This window comes from Ahaetulla prasina, chromosome 1 (genome assembly GCF_028640845.1).
Source record: "Ahaetulla prasina isolate Xishuangbanna chromosome 1, ASM2864084v1, whole genome shotgun sequence".
In the NCBI taxonomy this organism is placed as follows: Eukaryota; Metazoa; Chordata; class Lepidosauria; order Squamata; family Colubridae; genus Ahaetulla; species Ahaetulla prasina.
Window position 1 is genome coordinate 152,671,269 of NC_080539.1, and position 13,651 is coordinate 152,684,919.

At 39.3% G+C, this 13,651-nt stretch overlaps 1 protein-coding gene across 4 annotated transcripts in view; it reads right to left on the reverse strand.

The window, feature by feature from the left end:
* MBOAT2 (membrane bound O-acyltransferase domain containing 2) overlaps window positions 1-13,651 on the reverse strand; it is a 110,282-nt gene that overhangs the window by 62,838 nt on the left and 33,793 nt on the right. For 2 of the 4 annotated variants that reach the window (XM_058178135.1, XM_058178129.1), the window contains exons 1-2: window positions 12,368-12,426; window positions 11,977-12,054 (exon numbers count right to left, since the gene is read on the reverse strand). The exons of 1 other annotated variant lie outside the window; for it this stretch is intronic. Coding sequence is in view for 1 of the 3 variants with exons in the window: in XM_058178122.1 (XP_058034105.1) it covers window positions 11,977-12,054; window positions 12,368-12,513 (224 nt within the window). In the remaining 2 variants the exon portion in view is untranslated. Of the gene's footprint in view, window positions 1-11,976; window positions 12,055-12,367; window positions 12,514-13,651 lie in introns of those variants that run through there. One more of the 4 variants, XM_058178122.1, reaches the window with a different exon arrangement.

The window sequence follows — 13,651 nt, forward strand, 5'->3', positions numbered from 1 at the left end:
AGAGCCATTCATAAACTGTAAAATCTAAAAGAAATCAATAAACTTTTCTTCTTAAACATTGTGATAAAGAAAAGGTAAAAGGAGAAAAATCATTAACAGTTCTTGTTCATTCCATTTTAAAAAATAGCTTGTTATGCTCTTCTTCTTTATAGTTTCGCTTTCCTTTGTATATTGCAAACGCCATTTTAGTTCCACTCAAGTTGAAAGTTAGTTCAAAGGAAAGCTATTTAAGAGCTGAAGTTAAGATTTATTACTTGCAAATTCTTGCTAGTCCTCCTGCTTTGTTCTGTCTGTGTTGAATTCTCTTTTAGGAATAAATCTTGACACAGAGATGGTCGCGGCTTCTCGTTCTGTATAAACAGAAGCACCCTGGCACGGAGTTTCGTCAGGCTAAAGGGAGCTCACCCTTCGATCCCCTGGTTAAATTCCAGGGGATCCCGGGGAGCTCTACCCAAAACCTGACCCCTCTTCCCTCCCCCTTCAACCGGGGGAGAGAATTGCAAACCGTTTGACAGCCCATTTACGCTGTCAGGGACGGTTTGACGAAACCCAGGGCAGACGATCCCAAAGGAACGTCCGCGAAGCCTGCGTTGCCAGCGGAAGTCTCCTGATTCAAAAGTCTTCTGATTTCAAGGAATTATCAATATTGATTTTTGATGGGGTTATGCTTCTCAGGGAGAGCATGCTTGAAAACTGGGGATCCATCAGGACTGATTCCTCCTTGAAGACAATCTTTTGTTTTGTGCTTTTGTCATTTTGTTACATTGATTACAGTGATTTGTTTTCCATGGAGTTGCAACTGGGAGTAGCCAAAAAAATTCAGTGTAAAGTCCCAAAAGCTGGAGGACAATGGTAGGTATTCTCCGTGGAGGCTCTCCTACTCTGCAACAACTTGCCACATGAGGCAAAAGTAACTCCATGGCCTTGCAGAAACCTATAAAGATCTGGCCTTTCCAGCACAGCTTTGGGACTGATTACTCAAGGCATGTATGTCAGAGGCTTTTTATAACTGTTTTATCACTGTTAATTTTTGCTTTAGTATATTGTATTACTGCTTTGTTATAATTTGAATGTATATTTTGTCTAGAGTTCACCAAGACTGAGGCACTGGATAAATTTCATAAAGAAAAATAAAATTCTTGTAGTCTTCCATCTACAGTCAAGTATTGGTTTAATTTTTTTAATGTTTGGCATATCCTCTAAAACCAACTCATCTCACAATTCATTAGCTACTCCTTTTTTAAATTAGTCAAATGAAACCAGTTCATTACACTCCATTCCAAGCATAAAAAAAAGGAAATCAACAATAAATGTCCATACTTTATAAGTGTAATTTCATCAGTAGATATTGCCATTCTGGCCAGTCATCAAAGGAAGATGTAAATTTAAGAAAAACATTGGCATAACTATCCAAAACAGGATTATTTTCTAGATTTAGAATGGACATTTGGCAGCTTTGTCAAAGTCCAAGTATAAATCTCACCCAAGAATGATCTGAGAAAAATCACAATTTAAATACATACACTTCAATCTTTTTGAATGATGAATACTTTAAATTTTTTTGGACATCTGACCTATTTATCAAGCACAAAATGAAGAGACTGAAGTCACACAACTGCAGGAAGCAGTGTAGTAGACAGTACAACAATAAGTGGTAATTGATTGATTGTTTGAATCAATAACCTGGTTGATTGTTTGAGTCAAATGGCTAATCTGAGTATTTACCCAATTCTGGCACAGGTTCACTCAGTTTTTATATTATTAGAAGGTATTAGAGACCAGCTCAGCATTCAACAGCATAGCAAAAGGATCAGTTGCCACGCTGCAAGTCTAAGAACTTGAAACACTTTTACCTTCCTTGCAGATAAAAGTCTCACTGGAATTAGTCATACTATCTCCAATCAGTCTGGGCTGGAAATAGTTTATTCAATATTATTGATTGGAAATATTTAATAAAGAGCCAGTTTGGTGCAGTGATTACCAGGCTAGAAACTATGAGTTCTAGTGAGTCTTCTTAGCCACAAAACCACCTTTGGGCCACTCTCTCTAAGTCTTAACAAGAAGGGAAGGGAAATCCACTTCTGAAAAGCTTGCCAAGAAAAATGCAGACACTAATCCAGGCAGTTTGCAGGAGTCATGACTAACTTGAAAGTACACGTGCATATAAAATTCTTGTCCATTTTCTATTGTGAAGGTGGAAGAGTATTTGTTTCAGAATTGCACATGTTTTTATCGGTCTGAAAATTCTCTTTCAGAAGCAAAAAAAATAAAAGTCAAAGAAATTTTAAGTATGGGGAAGGGAAGGAATCTAATTTATACCAACACCATTTTTTATATAGAGTCTCTCATTATCAGTCTAGCCTTCCATATCACAGCTTGCTTCCTGCATGTTTGTACATGCCTTCCTGCACTGCCTTTTGTTCTTTAAACATTTTTCTTATTTTTGTGAAGTTTCATCAACTGATCCAATCAAAACTTTCTAGTGTTTTTCTTCCTCTCAACCCATTCATTCTTCAATGTATTTTCCAATTTTACCCTCAATTATTTGTGCTATATGACCAAACCACCTCAAATAAATTTTTCATACTAGTCACTCATTTTTTATTTAATACACTTTCATTCAATAGCTATTCTTTGTAGAACCACTCTCATTAGCTATAAAAATTTCATTAAATTCCCAACAAACATTATGTTTGTCTTGATGTAATTTAATCATCAACTAAAGTGACAGGCTACATCCCCATTACATTCCTGCTAGCAGTTGCATGTCTTAATATTTCTTCACCCATTCCCCGTTTTTAGTAAACATTTCATTAAAGATAAAGGTTTCTCCTGTCCAGTCATGTCCAACTCTACGGGGTGGTGCTCATCTCTGTTTTTTAGCAGAGGAAGCCAACCAGCATTGTCCAAAGACACTTCTGCGAACATGTGGCCAGCATGACCATATGCTGAGCCACATGGAATGCTGTTATTTTCCTACCAAAGAACCTATTAATCTACTTGCATTTGCATCAGGGGCAGGTTTCAAAACCCGTTGCTACCAGTTCACTCGTGAGTGTGCGCATGCTCACACACACGCATGACGCTTCTGCAAAGAAGCTTCCAGCCAGGTGGGCGGAGCCTCCCGCCGCCACCACTGATTTGTATACTTTCAAACTACTAGGTGGGCAGGAGCTGGGGCAAGTAACAGGAATTCACCCCATTGTGTGTCAGGTCTTGAACCCAAGCTATCAGCTTTCCAGCTGACAAGCTCAGCATCTTTAACCACTGAACCTCCAAACATTCCATTAACAACATATAAAAATCATTTATTTTTTTGCAAATAATGAATATTTTTCTAGTCATTCACTCCATTTTGCTCTTGGTTTTTCAATTTTCAAATTCACATATCTCATTGCCTTACACTTTCTACCCGTTTTCTGCAAATCACTTTGTTCTCAGTCAACAACGTGGCATCATCTGTATTTAAAATAGATGGGACATTTTCATATTTTCCATTTGTGTAACTGCACTTTTGTGTCACTCTGTAATATGATACCTCTTCATCATTTTCAAAAAGGCTTCTGCATCCTAGTTCTTTATCTAGTTTTCTTTCATTCTGTTGGGAGAATAATCTATCTTGTAATGATTTTTCATGCAGGACCTATACTTTTACACACTTTTATCATTTAGTCTCTCTATTCCAAATTCAGTTTTCTATGGATCTGGTTATCACCACAGAGATACTGATCTCCACCACTCATCATGACTGGTTTTCTAGTTTTTCACATACAGCAATATTTTTTAGTGAGATATAGCAGGTAGAATTTACTGCATCAGCCTCAGTCATACCCAAATCATATATAGAGCTTTACTCTGCTGCTAAGACAACAATGATCAGTTTTAACACAACCAAAGTCCATGTTACCCCAAGCATGCTCACATGCAATGAAGCTAGAATATCTATTCTGGAGGCCATCTTGCAAGCCAAAACACTGGCCCGCATCCCACCAACTACAGCATGTTAGAGATAGATACACTCAGTGTATCTTTATCCCGTTGTTTTAAGTTTATATTTATTCTTCTTGTATGCTGGTGCTGGCTGAAGGTCATAAAGTACGTTGGTTCAATTTAGACACTGAGAACCCGTTTCAGTACTGTCAAATTATTTTTTAAAAAATCTGAAACAAGACAGGGCAACTGAACTGAAAATAATATTTGAACAAGGTAAAATATAAATTACTAAGCTTGTTATATTTAATAATGTAATCATCTCCCAAGGAAATATTGAATAATTTGCTCCAGACAATTATACAAACAACCTGAAGTTATATTTCTTTTCATTTTAACATTTTATTAGTTTATAAAATAGAATAAAAATACAAAAATACAAAATCAAACAGTAGGACATAAAGGGGAACGGGGAAAGAGAAGAGAGGAAGAGAAGGGAAAAGAGAGCTGACTTCCGACTCCCTCTGTTGCAGTACAATAAAGCATTAATATTGAACCTCAACTTTTTATTTTTCCATAATAGTATAACAAATCAATCTAATTAGTAAAACCCAAAATCAAAGATTCATTTTTTTCCACCTCAAGCACAAAGACCAGAAGTGGTCTCCAAGTAGAACTGAAATTGCATTTCCAATTTGATCTTATTTTGTTCTATGCAGATTTTCATATATTAACCAACTTTTCAAAAATAGACACACAAAACTCAAGAGGCAATAGCAGCAACGTATATTTAGAAGATTTCATGAACATATTTATTGTGGGTTGGATATAGACTTAGTCATACTTAGAACTAAAACCACTAAAATTAATTGGGCATAAACTAGGCTAATATAAGCCCTATTGGTTTCAATGGGCCTGTCCAGATGGCAATAAGTTGTAACAGTCGTTCTATTAGTCAATATGACATATCTGGTTAACGTTTTTTTTCCTTTTTTGCAGGGAGAAGCAAGTTACTTGTAGAGAAGGAGAGGCAGAATCACAACAATGCAATCCTATCATTTACATTGCCTAAGTACTCAGGAATGCAAAGTGCTACAATTTATTTTATTTATTTATTTATTTTTCGCATTTTTATACCGCCCTATCTCCCTAAGGACTCAGGGCGGTGTACAGCCAGGTAAAAACATAAATATAAATACAAAATAAAACATCAATTAAAAAACTTATTACATAAGGCCGAATATTTAAAATAGCAATACAAATAATAAAACCCCATTAAAACCAAATTCAAAATTTAAAATTCTAGTCCAGTCCCACACAGATAAATAGATGTGTCTTAAGCTCACGGCGAAAGGTTCGAAGGTCAGGAAGTTGGCGGAGTCCTGGGGGAAGTTCGTTCCAGAGGGTGAGAGCCCCCACAGAGAAGGCCCTTCCCCTGGGTGTCGCCAGTCGGCACTGTCTGGCCGACGGCACCCTGAGGAATCCCTCTCTGTGAGAGCGCACGGGTCGGTGAGAGGCATTCGGTGGCAGCAGACGGTCCCATAAGTAACCCGGCCCTATGCCATGGAGCGCTTTGAAGATAGTTACCAGAACCTTGAAGCGCACCCGGAAGGCCACAGGTAGCCAGTGCAGTCTGCGCAGGAGAGGTGTCACATGGGAGCCACGAGGGGCTCCCTCTATCACCCGCGCAGCCGCATTCTGAACTAACTGGAGCCTCCGGGTGCTCCTCAAGGGGAGCCCCATGTAGAGAGCATTGCAGTAATCCAGACGAGATGTCACGAGAGCGTGAGTGACCGTGCATAGGGCATCCCGGTCTAGAAATGGGCGCAACTGGCGAACCAGGCGAACCTGGTAAAAAGCTCTCCTGGAGACGGCCGTCAAATGGTCTTCAAAAGACAGCTGTTCATCCAGGAGGACGCCCAAGTTGCGCACCCTCTCCATTGGGGCCAATGACTCGCCCCCAACAGTCAGCCGCGGCTGCAGCTGACTGTACCGGGATGCCGGCATCCACAGCCACTCTGTCTTGGAGGGATTGAGCTTGAGCCTGTTTCTCCCCATCCAGACCCGTACGGCTTCCAGGCACCGGGACAGCACTTCGATAGCTTCATTGGGGTGGCCCGGTGTGGAGAAGTACAGCTGAGTATCATCAGCGTACAGCGATGATCTCACCCAGCGGCTTCATATAGATGTTGAACAGAAGGGGCGAGAGAATCGACCCCTGCGGCACCCCACAAGTGAGGCGCCTCGGGGCCGACCTCTGCCCCCCTGTCAACACCGTCTGCGACCGATCGGAGAGATAGGAGGAGAACCACCGATAAACGGTGCCTCCCACTCCCAATCCCTCCAATCGGTGCAGCAGGATACCATGGTCAATGGTATCAAAAGCCGCTGAGAGGTCTAATAGGACCAAGGCAGAGGAATAACCCCTATCCCTGGCCCTCCAGAGATCATCCTCAGGCACTGTACTGCAGTCCAGACCTGCACAATATGCAGTTTGTCAAACAGCCTTATGCATTTTCTGAAAAAAATAATCCATTGCTGCCAACTATTGTCACCACTAGGAAGGATCTGTTGTTGCCACCCAGGTTTTCAGAGCACTTCACACCTCAAAAGACATGCTGCCAAGCACCAACATCTCCAAGCACCACGGTCACTGCCAGGGCCGATGCTAATGCCACAGAACTGCTCTTCCTTTGTCGCCTTTTCCCTCCCTTTAAAGTTCTACGAGCCTGCTCTAGTCTGAGACACACGGGCTGGAATCCCACACAGCCACCAAGTTCACTGGGTGATTCAGGGGCAGGCATTTTCTTTTCACTCTACTTATCTCATGGGTTATTGTTATGAGAATCAAATTGGAAAATAAGAACAGAATAGAAAATGAGAAAAGATTGTAAACACCATTAATATATTAAAAATAATTTGACAAAATCACCATCAGTCAGTGGCAAAAATCAGCTGTACTGGAGTAGCTTACATCCTATGACCCAGGGGTGAAATGCTCCCAGTTCAGACCGCATCGCCCGATCCGGTAGCGATGGCAGCAGGTGGTTCAGAGAACCGGTAGCAAAAATCCCTGCCCCCTCCCCCCGCATGCCCACCTGAGCAGCGCGATCATTATAGGTTTTTTTTTTAACTTTTAAAAGCATTTTTCTTCAGCCAAAAAAATGCTCAGCTGGGATCGTCAGAACCCTTTAAAAGCATTTTTTTACAACCTCTTCAGCCGAAGAGGCGATAAAAAAGTGCTTTTAAAAGGCTCCTCTGGCAATCCCAGCTGAGTTGCCTGATCATTAGAGGCTTTTAAAAGCATTTTTTACAACCTCTTCGGCTGTAGAAAAAATACTTTTAAAAGTAAAAAAAAGTTGGCCACGCCCACCCAGTCACATTACTCCCCCCAAGCCATGTCCACAGAACCAGTAGTAACAAATTTTACATTTCACCCCTGCTATGACCATACCACTAATATTAACAAAAATCCACACCTGTTATCCCAGGTCCTTGGGAAGGTCTCAATAAAATGGATTAAAAATGGCAAACCCACACTAAACATCTAGCTGACTGTGTGACCAACCATAGCAACAGCACCAGCAGCAGCTATAATAATGCATTGTGTTTTTCCAGCGAGACCCGTCTATCAGGGCAACTTGGCCTACGCAAATATGGGACAGAATACACTGCTTCCGCTTTCTGCTCCAATCCAGAAGCCTTTGCAGGCAGTCACTTCCGCGACAAACTATTCATCTTAAATTTAAATTTACTGACAAAGAATTAAAGGGGGAGTAGTATAGCTATAAGATGTTTAGCTCTCATCAGAGGGCATCAGTGGTGGTATTAAGCCAGTTCTTGGAACCTGCCCGGACGTCATCACATCCTGTTTTTGATGTTCTGCACATGCACAGAAGGTCCAGTGCATGTGCAGAGGTGTCGTGCATGAGCTCACATTTGCGAACTGGTAGCGAAGGTAAGTGAATACCACTCCTGGAGGGTATGGCTAGCTGATGAGAACTAAACAGCTTGAAATAGCTATATTAGTCTCCCTTTAATTCTTTGTCGGTAAATTTAAATTTATAATAATGTATTAAATTTTTATTCATGATGCCTAACTCTCAAAGACTTTGAGCAACTCCCATCAATCAAATGAAGAAATTATAATAAAATCAATAAAAGATGGCAAGTGCAATGAAGTGAGAGGGGTCTCACTGTCCCTTGCCAATGGAGAATGGATGAAGATCTGCTTTACTGCTCTTCTGAACAACAGCACAGGCATAGCTATCCAGGTCTTGAGAGGCAGCATTATTCCAAAGGGCAGGTTATGCTACAGAGAAAGGGTGCTTCTGGAGTCCTGATCAATGGCATTGTTTAATCAAAGAAACCCAGAGAGCACCAAGCCCTCAGGATTGAATCAGCTAGGCAGATATTATGGGAGATAGGCAGTGGCTCAAGCAACCAGACCCTATGCCATGGAGGGCTTTATAGATAACAACCAGCACCTTGAATCACACCCAAAGGCAAAACTGGTAACCAGAGATGTTATATAGGTACACCAAGCCATGCCTGTTATTTTCACGCTACCACATTCTGGACCAGTTGAAGCTTTCAGATGGTCTTCAAGGACAGCCCCACATAAAGAGCATTGCAGTAGTCAACCCTCAAGAGGACTAGAGTATGAGTGACTGTCTGAAGACCCTCCCCCTCACTGATCTAGAAAAAGACACAACTGGCACACCAAGTCTGCACAGATCTTCCTAGCCACAGCTTCCTAGCTGACACCTGCTCTTCAAGCTGGATCTACAAATCTAGAAGATATATTATGATAAGCCTGATTGATTGATTGATTGATTGACTGATTGTTTAAAAAAAGTGAAGAGTAATATTTGTCATATAGAATGAGAAATACAAGCAACTAGGTTTCCCAATTACAAACAAAAAAGCAACAGTATGGTAACATTATTAGGTAAAGGTAAAGGTTCCCCTCACACATACGTGCTAGTTGTTGCCAATTCTAGGGGGCGGTGCTCATCTCCGTTTCAAAGCCGAAGAGTCAGCACTGTCCGAAGACGTCTTCGTGGTCATGTGGCCGGCATGACTCAATGCCAAAGGTGCACGGAATGCTGTTACCTTCCCACCAAAGGTGGTCCCTATTTTTTCTACTTGCATTTTTATGTGCTTTCAAAACTGCTAGGTTGGCAGAAGCTGGGACAAGTCACGGGAGCTCACCCCATTATGCGGCAGCACTAGGGATTCGAACCGCTGAGCTGCTGACCTTTCGACCCATTATTATTATTATTATTATTATTATTATTATTATTATTATTATTATTATTATTATTATAAATAATTATTATTAGGAAGACCAAAAGTTCTTAATCTAAGAAGACAACTGTCAAGTTTTCCATAAGGGCTTTTTTTTTTTTTGGAATTACAATAATCATTCAATTATTAGACCATCCCTCTTACAAAATGTTTAATGAAGGTAGTAATTTATTCTCAGTACTGATGTTTGTATTCAGGTTCTCTGACAAGTTAAAATGAAGAATTAAAAAAAGAGATAAAAATTCAATAGCACATGAGGGCCCTCATTCTCATATCTGTTTGTTGCCACATAGCCCAGGAGCTGCAATATAGGTATATTGATTTCACTTTGCTAATGTCTTGAGAACTGATGGTTTTCATTTCTTCTTGCTGAGGACTCCATAATGTCCCATATGACATTGTGTCCCTCAGGAAAATATGCCTCAGAATTCCTTACAACAGCTTTTCAGAACCAACATAGCTTACAGTCAAGAGTACTGTAGGAGGCAAAAACCTACACATTACATAACCAATTCATGTAGTAACATGATGCTAAACACAACATTGATTTTATACAATACTTAATTGGTACTTAATTAGTTCAGCATTCAATACCATCATTCCAGACATTCTTCTAACTAAGCTAAACCAGCTACAGGTACCGGAACAGACTTGTAAGTGGATCACAAGCTTCCTAACAAACAGGAAGCAGCAGGTGAAGCTAAGCAAGATCACATCAAATACCTGTACAATTAGCACAGGGGCCCCCCAAGGCTGTGTGCTCTCCCCACTTCTCTTCTCTCTGTATACCAATGACTGCATCTCCAATGATCCATCTGTTAAGCTACTGAAGTTCGCAGATGACACAACAGTGATTGGTCTCATTCGAGACAATGACGAATCCGCATATAGACGAGAGGTCGAACGACTAGCCTTGTGGTGCAACCAAAACAATCTGGAACTGAACACACTCAAAACCGTAGAAATGGTGGTAGACTTTAGGAAAAACCCTTCCATACTTCCACCTCTCACAATACTTGACAACACAGTATCAACAGTAGAAACCTTCAAATTTCTGGGTTCTATCATATCGCAAGATCTCAAATGGACAGCTAACATCAAAAACATCATTAAAAAAGGACAACAAAGAATGTTCTTTCTGCGCCAACTCAGTAAGCCCAAACTGCCCAAGGAGCTGCTGATCCAATTCTACAGAGGAATTATTGAGTCTGTCATTTGCACCTCTATAACTGTCTGGTTCGGTTCTGCAACCCAACAAGAAAACATAGACTTCAGAGGATAATTAGAACTGCAGAAAAATAATTGCTACCAACCTGCCTTCCATTGAGGACCTGTATACTGCACGAATCAAGAAGAGGGCCGTGAAAATATTTGCAGATCCCTCGCATCCTGGACATAAACTGTTTCAACTCCTACCTCAAAACGACGCTATAGAGCACTGCACACCAGAACAACTAGACACAAGAATAGTTTTTTCCCGAAGGCCATCACTCTGCTAAACAAATAATTCCCTCAACACTGTCAGACTATTTACTGAATCTGCACTACTATTAATCGTTTCATAGTTCCCATCACCAATCTCTTTCCACTTATGACTGTATGACTATAACTTGTTGCTGGCAATCCTTATGATTTATATTGATATATTGACCATCAATTGTGTTGTAAATGTTGTACCTTGATGAACGTATCTTTTCTTTTATGTACACTGAGAGCATATGCACCAAGACAAATTCCTTGTGTGTCCAATCACACTTGGCCAATAAAAAAATTCTATTCTATTATACAGAAGAAATAACCAGTAATTCTGCTAGCATAATTACAATACACCCAAAAAAATCTCTAGATTTTTTTCCCTGCTACCTAAATTCTATATGCCAATGCTGAAGCACTGAAGCATCTTAATTTGAGTATAAAGCTGAACATGCACTAAAAGTGTCAGTACTTTTACCAAAGGCCACAAATTCCCCATCAGATGCTTTCCAAATATATTGGGATTAAAATTCTTTCAATACCAGCCCAGAATAACTGGGGAACTTCAGGAGGTAAAGTCTTACTGTATCCAGAACAAAAAAGGCAGAAAAAGTCTAGAGAGACTCTTCTGACCTTTAACAGCCATTTCTGCTTTATCAGGCACATAATAAACACACATTGCTCACTATGATAGATATTATAATAATTAAGAAGACAATGAAGCAATATGCAGCATGTACGATGCAACTGGAAATGAAGAGACAACCAGAAGACTCCCAGACCGGAATCAAATTATGCCGTTTATGCATGGATATAAGTACTACACCTTTTTCTTTCTTTAAAACTAATGAATTAAAACTCAAACTTCTTTGCAATCTCGATTGTTACAGATTTTTGTACTTAGATGGAATAAGAATGTGGAAGTCAGAACACTGATGATGAAGCAATGAAAACATGTTAGCAGCTCAGTACAGAGAATTACAGCATCCCTCCAGGGTTTCTATCTGCAAACGGTAGGTGTGATAAGCTTCTGGCACTTTAAACAGCAGACAAGGCGGGCCATACTTTTCTACATAAACAAGGTACCTGAAGGTGAATCTAGGCACCAGAAGCAATTCTAAAATACTCATAAGACAATGTATATTAAAGATATGGAATGCACTAGGATAACACATATAACATTTCACCTAAAATCCCATTCACCTGCAAATTATATCACCCTCTATACTTCACTTAAAGATATATGAATGGCTCAATACTCACTTGTGCATATTTTCCACTCCTATAATGATCATGATATAGTATGAAATTCCACTTTGTATAACAAAATGTAAGGCATACCTAGGAAGGAAATATTACGATAATGGCTTATTAATCTAAGTACCAATTCAGTTTTAAGTAATAGAAATAAAACACTGCCTGATCTGCTCCTTTGTTGATAAACTGTTATCTACTAGAATTAAATTAGAATTTCAGAGACATGGAAATTACTCTAAAGCCATTTTCACCCATTGTATCCAAGTTTAATAAATGGGTCCTGTCATGATCCCTTTCTTTTGAGAATACACTAACTAATATTTCGAGAATAAAATCCAGCACTCTAATACTAACTCTTAAGAAATAAAGCACTGAAATGAAAAATCGAGTTACTTACCATCCAAAACAAAAAAGTGCAAGATAAAGGCCCAATAGTGTGGCAACAACATGCCTTATGAATGGACTAGTTTTGCTTGAATGAAGGTAAGTTCGAAACCACACAGCAGCCAGCAAGGCAAACAGTTGGCACACTACAAAGTTGACCTGCGGAGAAGAGACAATGATTATTAAAAACATTAATATTCATATAATTATATGTTGAAGTTGTTTATCTAACAACAACCCAAAAAAAGAACAGTGGCAAACTTTTATAAAGTCATACTTGATGTTCATAGGAATTGTTGAGGAAACTGGTGGGATGCCAAGTAATCATTTAGAACAGAATAGAATAGAATAGATTTTTTTATTGGCCAAGTGTGACTGGACACACAAGGAATTTGTCTTGGTACAGTGTACATAAAAGAAAAATAAAATAAAATAAAAGATACGTTCATCAAGAATCATAAGGTACAACACTTAATGATAGTCATAGGGTACAAATAAGCAATCAGGAAACAATCAATATCAATATAAATCATAAGATACCAGCAACAAAGTTACAGTCATACAGTCATAAGTGGAAGGAGATGGGTGATGGGAATGATGAGAAGATTAAGTTAATAGGAACGATGAGTTAATAGTTAATAGGAACGATGAGATTAATAGAGAAGATTAATTTCATCAACGATATGAGCAACAACAATTAAAGCACTTTATAAATTAAGAGTTTTAAAAAGTTAACTATTAACTAAAATTATGATTTTTATTGAATTATAGTTAAATGTATAGGGTGAAACTCATGTAAGAAAAGAATTGTTGGTGATGTGTAAGCACTGTATTGCCTAATATTTTTCACTGAACCAAGATAGAAAAATAAATGTTATAAATAGTTATAAATTAAGTACAGTATAGGTAAATACCTAAGTCATTTCTGTGTCCATATAGTACATTATTTATAGCTTTACATCAACTTATAGCCACAACTTATAACCACATTTGAGACTGAACTTCCATCACTAAGCGATGTGGTTGTTAAATGACCCTTGATTGTGCAACCTTTTTTGCCATAGTCATTAAGTGGATCGTACAATTCTTAAGAGGATCCAGCTTCCCCCATTGACTATACTTATCAGAAGCCACCTAGGACCCCGGGATGCTGCAACCGTTGTACATGCATGCTGGTTACCCAGCACCTAAATTCCGATCACGTGACACTATGGGGAAACTACAACAGTCATAAGTGGAAGAGCTCATCAGAAGTCACTTTTTTCAGTATTGTAGCTTCAAATGGTCATTAAGCAAA